At 36.0% G+C, this 14,673-nt stretch overlaps 1 protein-coding gene across 6 annotated transcripts in view; it reads right to left on the bottom strand.

The window, feature by feature from the left end:
- The window catches only part of PPP2R3A (protein phosphatase 2 regulatory subunit B''alpha), a 227,019-nt gene that overhangs the window by 83,558 nt on the left and 128,788 nt on the right, over positions 1-14,673 (bottom strand). For all 6 annotated transcript variants that reach the window (XR_008911147.1, XM_056793650.1, XM_001364818.4 and 3 more), the window contains 2 exons: positions 12,556-12,658; positions 10,554-10,628 (listed from right to left, as the gene is read on the bottom strand). Coding sequence is in view for 5 of the 6 variants with exons in the window: in XM_056793650.1 (XP_056649628.1) it covers positions 10,554-10,628; positions 12,556-12,658 (178 nt within the window). In the remaining variant the exon portion in view is untranslated. The remainder of the gene's footprint in view (positions 1-10,553; positions 10,629-12,555; positions 12,659-14,673) is intronic.

Raw genomic sequence — 14,673 nt, 5'->3', positions numbered from 1 at the left:
TGACTTCTTTCTTTATCAGACAGAATAGTTTTGGATTTTGTTTAGATTTTTCTTGATGCCATTAATGCCACTTTTGATTTTCATCATTTGGCACTGGAGTGGTATTAGACCAGGCTTCTGCCTTTCATATTTAGATTTTTCTACTCTATTTTTTTCTCTAGACAGCATATTTTTGGATCCCAATCTTGAATCCATTCTGTTACTCTCAAATTTCATTGAGGAAACTAACAGTTTCTTTAATACTTCAATTCCTATAAAATCCATCTTCCCTGTACTACAGTCATTTATCAGGGCAATCCCATTCTATACCTCATGATCATGCCAAAACATACAAAATCCTTAACTCTGAAGTTCCCCTTTGAAGTCTTTCCATTCCTTTATTTCCACCATGTCTATTTTTGCTCTCATCATGACTTTCTGTTCCTAGGTTGTTCTATATTCTATGAGTTGGTTAATGTTTGACCTCGATTTCCCCACTACTTGTTCTTAGCCCACTCCTTTCATATATTAGCTCTTGCCAAGAACTGGCTTTCTCCTGGCAATAATACTTCCCTAGTCATTTTTTTCTAGCACTGGCTGGCTCTACCTTTTCTCATAGCTTTGGACATATTGATTTTAGATGAGAAGACAGATTACTCCCTGCTCCCTACCACCATCTCCAGACTCCTCCTTTGCATCTATCATTTAACAACTTCTCCTTATCTGAACTCAATAAAAACTGTTTTTTTAAACCCTTACCTTCCGTCTTGGAATCAATACTGTGTAATGTATATAATCAATACTGCCCCCTTTCCCCTCCCCCGTGTTGTTCAGCCACCTTTCTATGTAACTCAAAGGTGAACTGTGAGATTTGGAGAATATGCTCTTGCTCTCTTTCTTAGGTAAGGAGGTTTATTGGAAAGATAGGACAGGGTGGGAATTTTCTGGGGGTTGCTGGTTTCTCAAGGCAGTACATAGTGGGATATTCTCATATTTCCAAATGCTTAACTGATTTGACAAAGAAAGACATCAAAGAATCATTACAATTGAATAAGGAACATGCTTTGTCACAGCTGAAAGGAACTATTTTATCAGCTCCAGTTTTGGGAATACCTGATTATAAGAAAGAATTCCACTTGTATGTCCATGAAGCAAAAGGCATCACTTCTGGAATGTAAGCACAGTATTTTGGGTTAAATCTGAGGGCTATTGTGTTTTACAGTTCTATCTTTGACATAGTTGCACAAGGAATGGTGCATTGCCTCAGGAGTGTAGTAGCTACAGCTCCAGTGGTCAAAAAGTCCTATGATATAGTACTGGGATATAAATTGCATGTGTATTCTGCACACCTAATTGAAAAACTGTAATAGTCACAGAATATGCATTCATTCACTGATGAAAGAATATCCCAGTGTGAAGTCATTTTGTTTGGCAATGATAACATCACAATTCATAGATGTGCACCGTTGAACCCAGCGACTCTGATTCCTGATTTGGCAGTGGGTGGAGAGGTATTACATGATTATGACCAGATAGTGGAACTCATGCATAGGCCAAATGAACGCCTTAAAGATATACCTCTTATCGATCCGGAAATAGTTATACACAGATGGGTCCTCTTATGTTTGTGATGGGAGAAAATTCATAGGGGCAGCAGTAGTTGATAATGACAAAACACTTTGGCATGCATCATTGCCAAGTCATGTCAGCACTCAGGGAGCTGAGTTCAAGGCTCTGCTCATGGCTCTGGAATTGGCTAGAGGAAAAAGAGCCAATATCTTTCTGGATTCACAATATGCTTTCTCCACTGTACATTGGTCATCATACATATGGAAAAACAGAGGATATAAAACTTCAGATGGGAAACTAATTGCATATGGAAATCTGATTGATCATATTTTAAGTGCTGTAGACTTTCCTAAAGAGGTGGCCATAATGCATTGTAAGTCACACACTCATGGAAAGGACAGAATATCCCTAGGGAATGACAGAGCAGACATAACATGAAAGTATGCTGCTAGGTTCGGTCCGCACCGTGTGCTGAATTTCTCTCTAATTGAAAGGCACGATCTCACTGAAGCCTACAATAGAGAAGAGATACAGTCATGGAAAGAGCAGCTAGGCACTAAACTAATCAAGGGCGTCTGGATTGCTCAAGGGGTAAACCTATTCTCCCTAAAAAGTTATATCAACATCTATGTACCATAATTCATGCAAAGTGACATTACGAGGTGCAAGGGATTCTGGATACCATATAGAGATATTGGACAGCACCAGGAATTACTACAAATGCTATTAGAACTTGTCAGGCATGTGAAACATGCAGGAGATATAATCAAGGACATTTTAAGAGTGTTACATTGGGAGGCAGACCACTCAGCTATATGCCTTTCCAGTGTATTCAAATTCATTATATCAACATGCCTAAAGACAAGGGATACAAATATGTATTGGTGATTGTGGATAGACTGACTAGATGGGTTGAGGCATGTTCGTCCAAGAAAAGTGACACTGCTAAGGTGGTGAGATTTCTATTAAAGGAGATTATACCCAGATATGGCATTCCCGATACTATAGATTCGGACAAGGGGTCTCACTTCACTTCCTAGATTCTACAAGAACTTGGGTATTAAGTGCAATTACCAAATGTTTTATCAAAGTTCCGGGCAGGTTGAACGTATGAACGAAGAATTGAAAACACAAATAGGCAAACTCTGTTCAGAAACGCACTTGAAATGGACAGATGTTTTGCCTCTTGCTTTGTTCAACATTAGAACCAGGCCTAGGACTGACCTGCATATATCACCTTTTGAAATGTTATGTGGTCAGCCACTTTGGCACGGTAGGACAGTAAATCCACTTTACTTGTCCATATTAAGAGGGGAATGTGTTCTTCATGAATACTTAAAGCAGACACAATGTATGATTGAAGAACTAAGAAAACTGGGTTTGCTTGTGCAAAGAATACCATTAGATTTTTCGTTGCATAAGATAAAACCAGGTGATAAGTTATATGTCAAGAACTTTAATAGAGAATCTCCTACAGAACCAAGATGGATTGGACCAACTATGGTCATAATGACAACCCCAAAGTCTATAAAGGTTGATCAAAGAGATCCATGGTCCCATGCTTCACATGTGAAATTGCATCACACACATAATATTGAGTGGCCCTGGGAAAATAATCGATAAGCAGTAACAGTCCCTACTGACAACACAGGAAAGCACATGACTACTTGCCACCTGAATAAAGACAAGAGAGCCCTACACATGTTAACATGATAAAAGGATAGCACCCCTGGAGCAAATGCAGCCAGTGTTACAGCCAAAAGAATAACATTAGCAGCCTTAGAAAAAGCCTCAATATATTTCTATACAAAGTCTCTGCCAAGAACTAAGTACAGTAAACATTCAATGAATCTCCTAGTGAAAGGTGAAACAACAAGAATTAGCAAACTTGAAATCACTATTCTTAACAAAATCTTGAGAACCTATGCATAATGCTCAAACCTATCCATGAAAAACACATGTACACCTTATTTGCATTCACGAAGATGTACATATGCAAAGCTTAGCCCCAAGCACGAAAAGAACACACGTATTCTTACTTGCATACATGAAGATTGATAAATTCTAACAATTATTCATGAAGATTCCATTTTACTTCCATGCAAAGGTAAATTTCACTCTTACAGGCACACACGTGTAAAAACCTGACTTGCATACATGTTCGTGTGTTCCTGGTTCCTGATTGATTATTCCAGTGGATCCTGATTGGAAGAACACATCTTCAATCAAGACTGGAAGATGGAGACTGGCATGCAGACCAGATGGAGGACCAGAGAGGAAAAAAGAGTTTCTACCAGCAACATGAATGGACACGGAAGGGCTTTGGAACTTTGAAATTTTGGAACTTTTGATTGTGGGGATATGTAAGAATGCATCATACATGGTAGCTTCACATATATGCATGCACATACTACACAGACCACACTTTAGGGTGATATCTCATGGAATGGGTAAGTATACCACATGCATAGTTGTATAACTATAGACACACTGATAAGAATTTCTGTGGAAAATTCAAACAGATAAAGATATTTCTTATCTGCATGAGTTTGCACAGAAATTTAGAATGATGTACATATGTAAATCTGTACTAAGTACAACCTATGTACACATGTAAATACTAAGCTACTAATGATCTAACTTTTTTAGAGTACTTTATTAATATTCTAACTACTAACAATAGTGATAGCCTAGTGAATTTGTCCAAGGTTTAAGGAAGTAGGGATATAGAAGTTCTGAAGTATAGAAGTTAGATTGCATTATGATTATAGGTTAGCATTTGTTAGTGATAGAAAATTTTTCTTAGTGATGGTATAGACATTAGGAAATAGGACATTTGCATATTTTTAATGTTAGTGGAATTGTTGAGATGATTTGAAAATTGTTACATGATTTGTTTTGTAAAACTATGTTCATGTAAATCCCTTACCTAAACCATTTTCCTATACCACTCTTAGCTTAGTACTAGGTAGATAGAATAGCTAGGATGAGTTAGGATTTTGTTATTTGGGAGGGGGGGTAAGAGAATATTTAAGATAGCACAGGGTGAAGAATAGATAGAATTATAATAAAGGTTAAAAATGCAAGGTGCATTTTTTTTATAGAATAAAAGGGGGGATTGTGGAAGAGGCATGAAGAAAGAGAGGATGTGCAGGACAAGCCAGGCATGCAGACCAAGCTGGGGATCTGATCTGTAAAATCAAGGTGAAGATTCCAAATGGAATGTTCCCAGGAGGAGGCAGTTGAAGCTGGCCAGGAGGAGAAACTGATTCTCTCTTTCTGGGGGGTGACTGACCAAGAGAGAAATTTCTTCTCTGGGTTCCTGATCAAGAGAGACTAGCTTTTCCTGACCTAGGCAGAGAGAGAGACCTTTGTAGCTTTTGACAGAGTCTGGACTTGAATTACTCAAGCAGAGAATATCTGACTAAAGAAAGAAGAAAAGAAGGAAGATATTTGTCTTCCATCTCTCTGGCTGTCTCTGTGTCACAGCTGTGTCAAAACTGACATCCCCCAAACCATTCCTTGTAGATTAGGGACAAACTTCATCCCTTTTACCTCAATTCCCATCCTGTCCTATCTTTCCAATAAACCTCCTTACCTGAGAAAGAGAACAAGAACATCTTCTCCAAATCTCACAGTTCACCTTTGAGTTACATAGAAAGGTGGCTGACCAACAAGGGGGAGGGGAAAAGGGGGCAGGAAGGCATGGGTGGAAAGCCAGGAGGTGAAGGGTGGCATTGAGGAAGGAAGGGTAGGAAATTATTTGATTTATTAGCCATTAGTGATCAATAGGCAGCTCCAGAGTAATCCCCTCCAGCAGCATCTCTTCATCTATCTCTATTATAACTAGGCAGCTTCAGGTGTCCCCTAACAGCTCTCCAGTCAGCCAGATTATATTCCAGTTACCACAACCTAGAAATAGTTCTATTTCTAGAATAATAGAATTTCTTTTTTTTTAATTCTTTTTTTTTTTATTACAGCAGAAGAGTGGTAAGGGCTAGGCAATGGGGGTCAAGTGACTTGCCCAGGGTCACACATCTAGGAAGTGGCTGAGGACAGATTTGAACCTAGGACCTCCTGTCTCTAGACCTGGCTCTCAATCCACTGAGCCACCCAGCTATCCCCTCAATAAAAACTTTTTACAAATGATGGTGGTTGTTGCATATCTCAGGTCATCTTCCCTCCTTTCTTGTTGAGTTCAGCACCTGATTTACCATCTTTCTCTTTCCATCAACTTATACCAAGGGACTTCCAATATTCCTAATGATGTTCTTTTGGCCTCCTTAAGCTCCTAATTCCTCAGTCTTCTTGAATTCTATGACCTATTACTTCATTCCACCTCAACTGCATATAAAAATATAATCACATCTTGGATTTCATCATTACCCATAAGTGTTTAATTTCTTTTTAAATAGAAATTCTGACATTGCTCTTGCAATATCCATCATCCACAATATCATCAAATAAAGTATAAATGTATTATTATTAATCTGGTTCCGACCTTGACTTTTTAGCATCATTTCATTCTATTCTTTTTTTTTAATATACTACACATTCTAGCTAAACTTACAATTCACCACTTATTGTGCTTGTTCAATCTTCTCCCCTCTCAATGTCTTTGTACCCATATTTGGAATTGTCTCTGTCTTCCAGAAGCTCATTTCAGATTCCATTTGAAAAGTTCTGTTTAGTCTTTACTCTCCACTTCCATTCCCAAGTGAAAATTGGATTAATCCTGGCTACAATTTTTCATGTTCCTTCATATGGACTTCTTTGTACACATTTCATGTTCTCTTGCCTTAAAGAATCATTTATATATACTCATGTATATTCTTTTCTCTCATGGAGATTAGTCTTTTCTATATCTATTTTTGTATCCTAGAAGCTAATATGATACTTCACATATAGCAAGTAGGTAACTGACAAATATTTTAAAAAAATTAATAGTATTAGTATTAATCTCTTCTCAACAGATGAAAAAACTAAGGCACACAAAAGTTAGGTGATTTGTCTGTAGTTATAGACCTAGTAGTTATCTGAAGCGGCACTCAAACTCAAGATAACTAAATCCTATTCCAGTATGTTTTCTACTATACCAGTGATTCCTGAATTTTTAAATATAAGGACCCCTTTTGAAAGTGAAAAATTTTTGAAGAAGTCTACATTACAGTACAAGTATGCTACTAGTACTACAGTGCATTACACTACCAAGTACACCACACTACTAGTACAATTACTTAAGAAAATTTTTGATAAAAAATAGTATTAATTTAGTAATAGTTTAAATATTAATCGCAAGAGCATTTATATGTCATTTATAAAATTCAAAGTCAAGATGGGTTTCTGGAAATGATTTTCAATTCTTCTTCTTTGTCTTTGCCTTACACTCCTCTTGTCTCCTAGGAACCACTGAGCTTCATCATCTTGCTTCTTTTTAGAGTCTAGTAACTGGGATCCTACTTAACTCTCCTCTCAATTTTTTGAAATCTGTCTTAACATGTAAAGTATGTTTGACTATGAAGAGTTGCATTTCTATTCTAAATTTCAAAATGTGGGCATTTTCCTTGTAAATATTTTTTTATCACATCTACATCACTAACTGATTCTTCCCTCTTGGATAGAATGAAATACAGAATAGCAATTTATGTATTGCTTCTATATTCTGGGAAGTGAAAATGCCAGCAAGTCAAGAATTTATATCAGATGCTCGGTTTTTAGCAGAATTAAACTTTCAGGAGATGTATGGATCATTCAAATTTCCCCTCACTGCTACATCTGGCCTCTAAGACAATATTGTAATCTGTATCAGGATAACACCGTGCATACCCTCTTTAGAGCTACGTGGTCTGTATTATATTTCCACAACCACTGTATTTACATTATCCTTTTTTATTCTCAGTACAAATACTCTTTATTATGCATTCATGTTCAGAATTACACTTTTCCATATAGTTTATCTTCTTGACATTCAGGGCTATAACCCTTCTTTCAACTTGTTTATTCTGAACAATTTGTGTCCTTCTTGTATTACTATAGTCAAAGAATGTCCTGTCGTAATATCTTTGACAGTTCATTGGGAACTCAGAAAAGGAAGTTCTCATTTCTCTTTTGTTTATATTAATAATTTTTTGCTTATTCTAGATTTTTTTGTTTTGCCAGATAAATTATTCCTATTTTGTTCAATTATATAAGGAAAGTCAGTGGGATTTAAAAAATGGAATACAGCATGATTTTAACTATATGTATTTTGCCCATCTAAGAGCAATGTATCAAGTTTTCTTCATTTAAATTATTTATAGTGTTGCTTAATATTTTTGTGCAGTTTGTTTTGTAGATTTCTTTTATGCTTTCTTACCTAGTTGCCTAGGTATTTTAAACATTTTTAAAAATAAGAATTACTGTGGTTTTCCAAATTTATTCTGTATTTAGCTATTTTACTGTGTTGACTTTTGTGCTACATATATTATGGATCTACTGGGTGGATTATATAACGGCAACATACTATACTTTTGTTTTATGTTTTTCTAAATGCCTGCAATTTCCATTTTTTTCCTAATTGAACTGAATTAGGTGGCTCCCCTTTGATTAATGAAGTAAGGAAAAAACTTGTAAAATCTTTTACAGTAGGAGTAAATAATGTGGGGAAAGAGTGGAATATAATGAAATAATGTTTCTGGAAGATTTACCAACCATAACTGCTAACTGATGATTGCTTCTCTTGGAAGCAGGTGAGAGGGGGCTAGTCGCTTGAGGGATGGCAGGGAGACAGGCAGGCTTTTAAAGATCCTTTCCAGTAGTTCTTGTGATCATGAAAGAAACTCAGGAAAACAGGTTTAGAAAACCAGGAATTATGACAAAAGGAATTGTTGCAGCAACTAACAGATATATACCATATTTATCTTCTTACCTAAAAATCGCCATTTATAATTTCTGCAAATGCAAGCTGGCCTCCCTGCTGGAGGAAAAGGGTAAAGGGGCTTATTAGAAAAAAGTGGGTCTTAGAATGAAAAAAAGTCTAGGAAGGTACCTAGAAATAAAAAAGACTATGAGAGGAGGAAGGAAACCAATATCAGTAAAGTAGAGAAGTACAAGTACTTGGCAAAGTAAGAGGAGAAAAAAAATATTTTTGTAGTTATATGGTACCCATCTAACAGACCTCTGGAAAATAGATTTCAAAAGTTCAGAAAAAAGATAGGGGGGACTCTTAAAAGGGGATAAAGGTCAAGAAGTTAAAAAAAAAACAAATTGAGTTATATAGTGTTGAATAACCTCAATGAGAAAGAAAAGGGGAAGCATCTAAATAAACAGATATGTTAATAAAGGAACTTCTATAAGAACAGTGTATTAGGTCCACTGTTTACTAGCCTAAGAAGGGGTAGGCAGGAAAGCAGATTAAAGAGAAATTTCAAAGCTTTTAAAAAAATAGCTGAAGGGGTGCCAGGAAGAAAAATGAATGAATTTGCTTTCTCTTGCTATGGGAGGGCAGAGCTAGTTAGTGCTAAGGGGTGGAAATCACAGGAAGGAGATTTTGGCTCAATAAAAGAAAGAAGTTTCTAACATCTAGAATTGTTCCATAGTGGAAAGGGTTGTTTTGTTAAGAAGTAGTTTCTTATCTCTTAAAAATATTTTAGCAGAGGCTGGATGACTACTTTTCAGGGACATGATAAAAGGGGTTTCTTCGTCGTAGAATTTAATTCATTAGGGCATGCCTAAATTTTTTTGGATAAAAAAAAGGAAGCATTCCTAGCTCAGATATGGCTTTCTGAGAAGCGGAAAAGAAGTATGCAAACAAAACAATCAAATTCCTCAAGCAAGATCTATTTAGTGAATGGATATTCCCTGAGAAAGAAGAAAAAATGAATTTATAACAATTTAGCCTAGAGATCGCAAAAATGTCTATCTAATTAATGGGGGGGGCAGGTGAACTTTTCAAGCCCAAGGAGATTGTTTGGCAGGGAGATCAAGACTTCTTCCATCTAGGCAAATTTGGTCACCTGTGGCTGTGTGTAGTCTGCAAAACAGGACTAAAGCCATGTGCCTTTCTTTGCACTGTTTTCAGAGATCATCTATTTATCTGACCTTGATGCCTATTTGCCTTCATTTGGATTAAAATAACTGACGCAAGTTACTTGTTTATATGTTTTTATTATTTTTACTAAATTGAGAATGGGGATCATCTCTTACTTGTCTTTGTCAGTTTGTAGAAAATGCTTAATTCATTTAAGAAGTGAAAAGTTCAATACAAATGTGTTATGAAATACTGATTATACATTTCTGTGTGATTGCCTTGGATAATGTTTGTCACAACTAACCTTTTCTGCTTTAACATTCAGGACTTAAATGAAGTACAGTCAACATTTATTCAATACCCACCAGGTTCAAGGCACTGTGCTAATGAACAACGGTGATTTACAGGTGAATAAGACCTTGTCCTTAAGATGCTCACTGGGGATGATTAACATATACACAAGTGACTATAATAATAATAGGATATAAATGTCTAGGAGATATACACAGAAAACATGATGAGGAAAGAGAGACCACTTCTTGCTGAGAGGCTTAGAAAAAGCTTCATGGAGAAGATGTTATTTGACTTGGGCAGAACATTTTTTAGATGGGTTTGCTGAATAATCTTTTCTACCTTGTTGAACAATGCCCAAGTTTAGTGAAGCATCAATATTTAGCAAATGGCATAAGAACTACATTTTGTCCCTTTGTCTCTAACACCTTGGTTAAGATTATTTGCTGAAAGTTTTGGGTGATATACTTTATTTTTATTGGCAGAAGAGAGTTTTCTATTTATTTATATACATGAGACACATTTTAAAGTACTGGGAACAAGGTAACAGAAACAAAGGAAGTGATGAATTTAATCACATAGTGTACTTTCTTTTTTCACTTAAAACATTTGTTATCTTTTTTACCTTTCACATAAGGATCTTAAAGGTTGGATTACAAAAATACTGTGAAATTTCAATTATTTATAAAATGAGAAGCCAACCTACCGTAGTGATGTAGCGGGAATGGAATTCTGGAGCATCCTTAAGGAACGTGAGGCCAGGGTGTGTATCCACTATATCCTAGAAAGAGCAAGCCAAGCAAAAGTTTTTTTGAAAATCACATTTTTTCAACATTTAATAATCTAAGATACTAGTCGATTTTTGTTGATTAGTGGCATTTCCAAGATACAAATATGATTTTCATGTTTTATGGAGAGAATCTAGGCCATAGAGTTATAGATTATAGGGACATAATCCAGATTAGATTGGGAATAGACATTAGAGGATATAAAATCTAGCGCTTTCATTTCACATGCGAGGAAACAGGTTTCCGAGATGTTAAGTGATTTGCTCAGGGTCATCTTTGTCTGAGAAAAGATTCAAAACCAGATTTTCTTTACTCTGTGTCCAGCATTCTTTCCATTATACCACACTGCCTCTCTCATTTCATACCAGGGAAATTAATTCAACAAATCTTGGTAGAAACTATTAAAGATGAAATCAAGAACAATTCAATCATAATAATTTTTCCCTAGCCTTGGAGCTTCTAAGAAATCTTGAAATAATAATTAGGCTGTTTGACATTTGTATATGTCAAATTTTGTGAACTAGTTAATGAGAAAAAATTATCCATTTATTATCATTCTTTTTTCAAACAAGGGTTTGTTTTTTGAAGTTATACCTGTGATCCTCATTGAAAACTGATAACACATCAAAACCTTGATAAACTGTGTTTGCATTTACTTTCTTATTACCATCACCTGCCTTACTTTATAAGCTACTTCTAATCTGTGGTAGGAATAAACCAAAAAATTAAGGAGGTAACAAAATGCATATAAAATAAGAATCAAGACCTATGAATGAAGATGTATGTGGAACAGTTTTTCTAGTAAAGTGAGACTAAGTTCCTTTAGGGAGGCATAAGTTGTTAAAGACCCTGGAAATTGTATTTCCATCAAACTGAAAAGAGAAAACTGTTATCATGGGATTAGGACTCCTGGAGGGTACAGCTTCTGGTAGAGCTAGAGTTTAAAGAACTCTCTGAAGAGGGACAGGAGGAGAGTTGGCATGAATGTACGGTAATAATAGTTGGGCAACTCTTCTCTTATCTCTTTCCAGAAAGCTCTTAAAATTCCAGCTCTACCAGAAGCTCTGCCCTCCAGTCCTGCTCCCAGGATAACAGTTCTCTCTTTTCAGCTTGATAGAAATACAACTCAACTCCCAGTCTTTAACTTGGAGGACATTAGTCTCATTTGGCCAAAAGAACTTTACACAGATGTACAAAGTAAATACAAAGAATTTTTTTTTTTGACAGGGGAGAGCAGATACAGAGATTTAAGAAAAGCCTCATCTAGAAGGCAGGGTGAAGTTAAGCCTTAAAGGTGGTTAGGATTTCTAAAAAGTAGAAATGAGAAAAGTACAGTATGGGCCTGGGAGAAAGCTGATGCAAAAAAGCTGATGCAAAGCTGAAGCAAAGATGCAAAGACATGCCAGCCACAGAGGAAATGCTTTTGTCTAGCAAACCATTCCAAAATAAATGATACATTCCACATATAAATGATAATCTTCTATCTGGAACTATCCATCACTGCTTCTCTTTGTTTTTACAAATGAGGTAGATGTGATAATTTTCAGGGCTGACTTTATAGTATGTACCATCTGGAGTAGAGGCATTTTAGAGAAACTGAAAAGTTATTAGTTGGGCAAAGAGAGTTTATAAGTGATCAACAATCTCTCCTTTACCTGCTTTATGCTTTTAATGCAATGTCCCTAGACTCTGGTGGACTTAGAAACCAAAATACTAAGGTTGTTAGAAATGTTAATGAGTTAAATGTATGGATTTTGTGATAGTTATTTGGCTACTTTAAGTCCTTTTTGTTTATACCTGGTTGTTGGAAGTGCTGCATATATATGCAGGTGGTGAGGCAGAGATATATATGTTGTAGTTATTTTTTAACCACCTTTCTATAGAAAAGAAAGCCATTTTTAAAAGCAAGTACAAAAGTACCTGAAGTAAAGGAATAAAATCCTCTTGTTCTAGATAACTGCAGTTGGGCTTTGCTAGAAGATGGATAAACTTAGATGCATCATCGTGGCAGTTGTACAGCAACCTGTAAAAGAAAAAAATATGTTTTGTTTCATTTACCTGCTATTTGTGAGCAATAAAATTAATGCTACTGAAAATGGATAATTTTAGTTTAAATTTGAAGGCCATTCATACCAAATACCAATCAATGAACAATTATAGCCTTATACTAAGTGCTGAGGATGCAAATAAAGTTCATCTTAAGAAGCTTGCAATCTATTTGGGAGAAATATCATGCATATATGTAGGTATGTACAAAATGGATAGAAAGTTTGGGGAAGGAGAAGCTGGGGAGGTCAAAGAAACCCCTCATACAGATGGTGATGCTTGAGCTGGGCCTTGAAGGAAACTAAATATTTTAAGAGGTGAGGAAAGGAGTGTATCCCAGGCAAGAAGGGTGTTCTTTTTAAAGCGCTGTAGATTAAGGTCAAGTTGTAAAGGGCTTTAAATATCAAACAGGAATTTATTTGAATTGAACCAAGAGGAAATAGGGAACCACTTGAATCTATTGACTAGGAGAGTGACAGGGTCAGCCTGTGCCTTAGGAAATCACTTTGGCAGCTGTATGAAGGATGGACTGGAGTCAGGAAAAACCTGAGGCAGGGAGATCAAGAATAACAATTGCACTTATCCAAGTGAGAAGTGATAAGAGCCTGAACAAGGGTGGTGGCTATTTTGAGTGGATAGAAGAGACAAGAGATACTGTGGAGGTAGAAATGACAAAATTTGTCATCTATTTGGACATGTGGGGTCGGGAAGAAGGAGGAATCAAGGATGATACCACAGTTGCAAATCTGGCTGACTCAAAGGATGATGGTTCCCCCTCAACAGTAGTAAAAAAGCCCCAAAGTAGGATGGGGTTTGAAGGGATAGATGATTTGTTTTGTACATGTGTTTGACATGCCAATTGAGATGTCCAATAGAAAGCTGATGATGTGATTTTGAATGTCAATGATAGCAGAGAGATCAAGAAGAAGGATGATTGAGGAATGGCCATTAGCTTTGGAAATTATAACATCATTGGTAACTTCGGAGAAGGATGCAATTTCAACTGAGTTATGTTGTAAATGAGATTACAAATTCTAATTTTCAGTAATAAACCACAAAAATTTTTTATACTTGACTTATTTGATTCAACAAACATTAAATAGCTGCTAATATAAGGCCCTATGCTAATAAGAAAAATGTTAGTTACTATCCTCAGAGTTTATCTAACAGAGAATATTGTAAGTTTTAAATCCATTTCCAATAACTCCAAGTATTATACTTTATAAGATTTATTAATAATCACTTGAAGTAGAAAAAATAAAAGCACAAAAGTAAAAGCCTGAGTAAAACAAGTTTTCTGAGCCATGTTCATGGGAAAAGAGAGAGCGGGGCAGAGCTACACACAAACTATATCTCCAAAACATAAGGACGTAACATGAGAACTGTAAATCTTAAAAACTACTCAGACTGTACCTTAGAAGATTTGGTTTAGGTATTCCCTTATTGTAACAATGGAGATACTTGGTCTAACAAGAATCAGGAATTGTGAACTTTTTTGTGCATTGTGAACTTTTAAAATTACTCCACCCTATTCAGACACTGCCTTAGGGGAAGATAAAGTTGTAAACTCCTGATTGAATAATGAACGTTCCTGACTCATACCTTATAGTAAAGCTAGAAGTTAAGCTAGGTCTATTTTTAGATCTAATACAAACAGGTGTTAAGTACCTGTAAAGGTTAAATTAGTACCTAAAAAGGTCAAGTAACTTACAAAAGGCAAGCTTAACAAAGAGGTGTGAAGTACTCAGAAGATATAATCTAACCACAGAAGATGAGAACCAAAGAAGGTGAGAACTAACAATGGGCAGTCCTGGAAAAAAAGCATCTACTGTGATTGGTAGAGATGAAAATTTAGGGGAGGTGACATAAGAGAAAATTTCTTTAAAAGGAAGGGGTAAAAAGTCAGGAGGCAATTGAGTTCGAAATTGAGTTAGACTCTGAACTCAGTTCAGGAGATTCAGTGGAGGACTAGAGCTTGCTTGGAGAAGGTCT

This window comes from Monodelphis domestica, chromosome 4, assembly GCF_027887165.1.
Source record: "Monodelphis domestica isolate mMonDom1 chromosome 4, mMonDom1.pri, whole genome shotgun sequence".
Taxonomy (NCBI): Eukaryota; Metazoa; Chordata; class Mammalia; order Didelphimorphia; family Didelphidae; genus Monodelphis; species Monodelphis domestica.
Note: the sequence above shows the minus strand (reverse complement) of the source record. Positions and strands in the feature narration are given on the sequence as shown.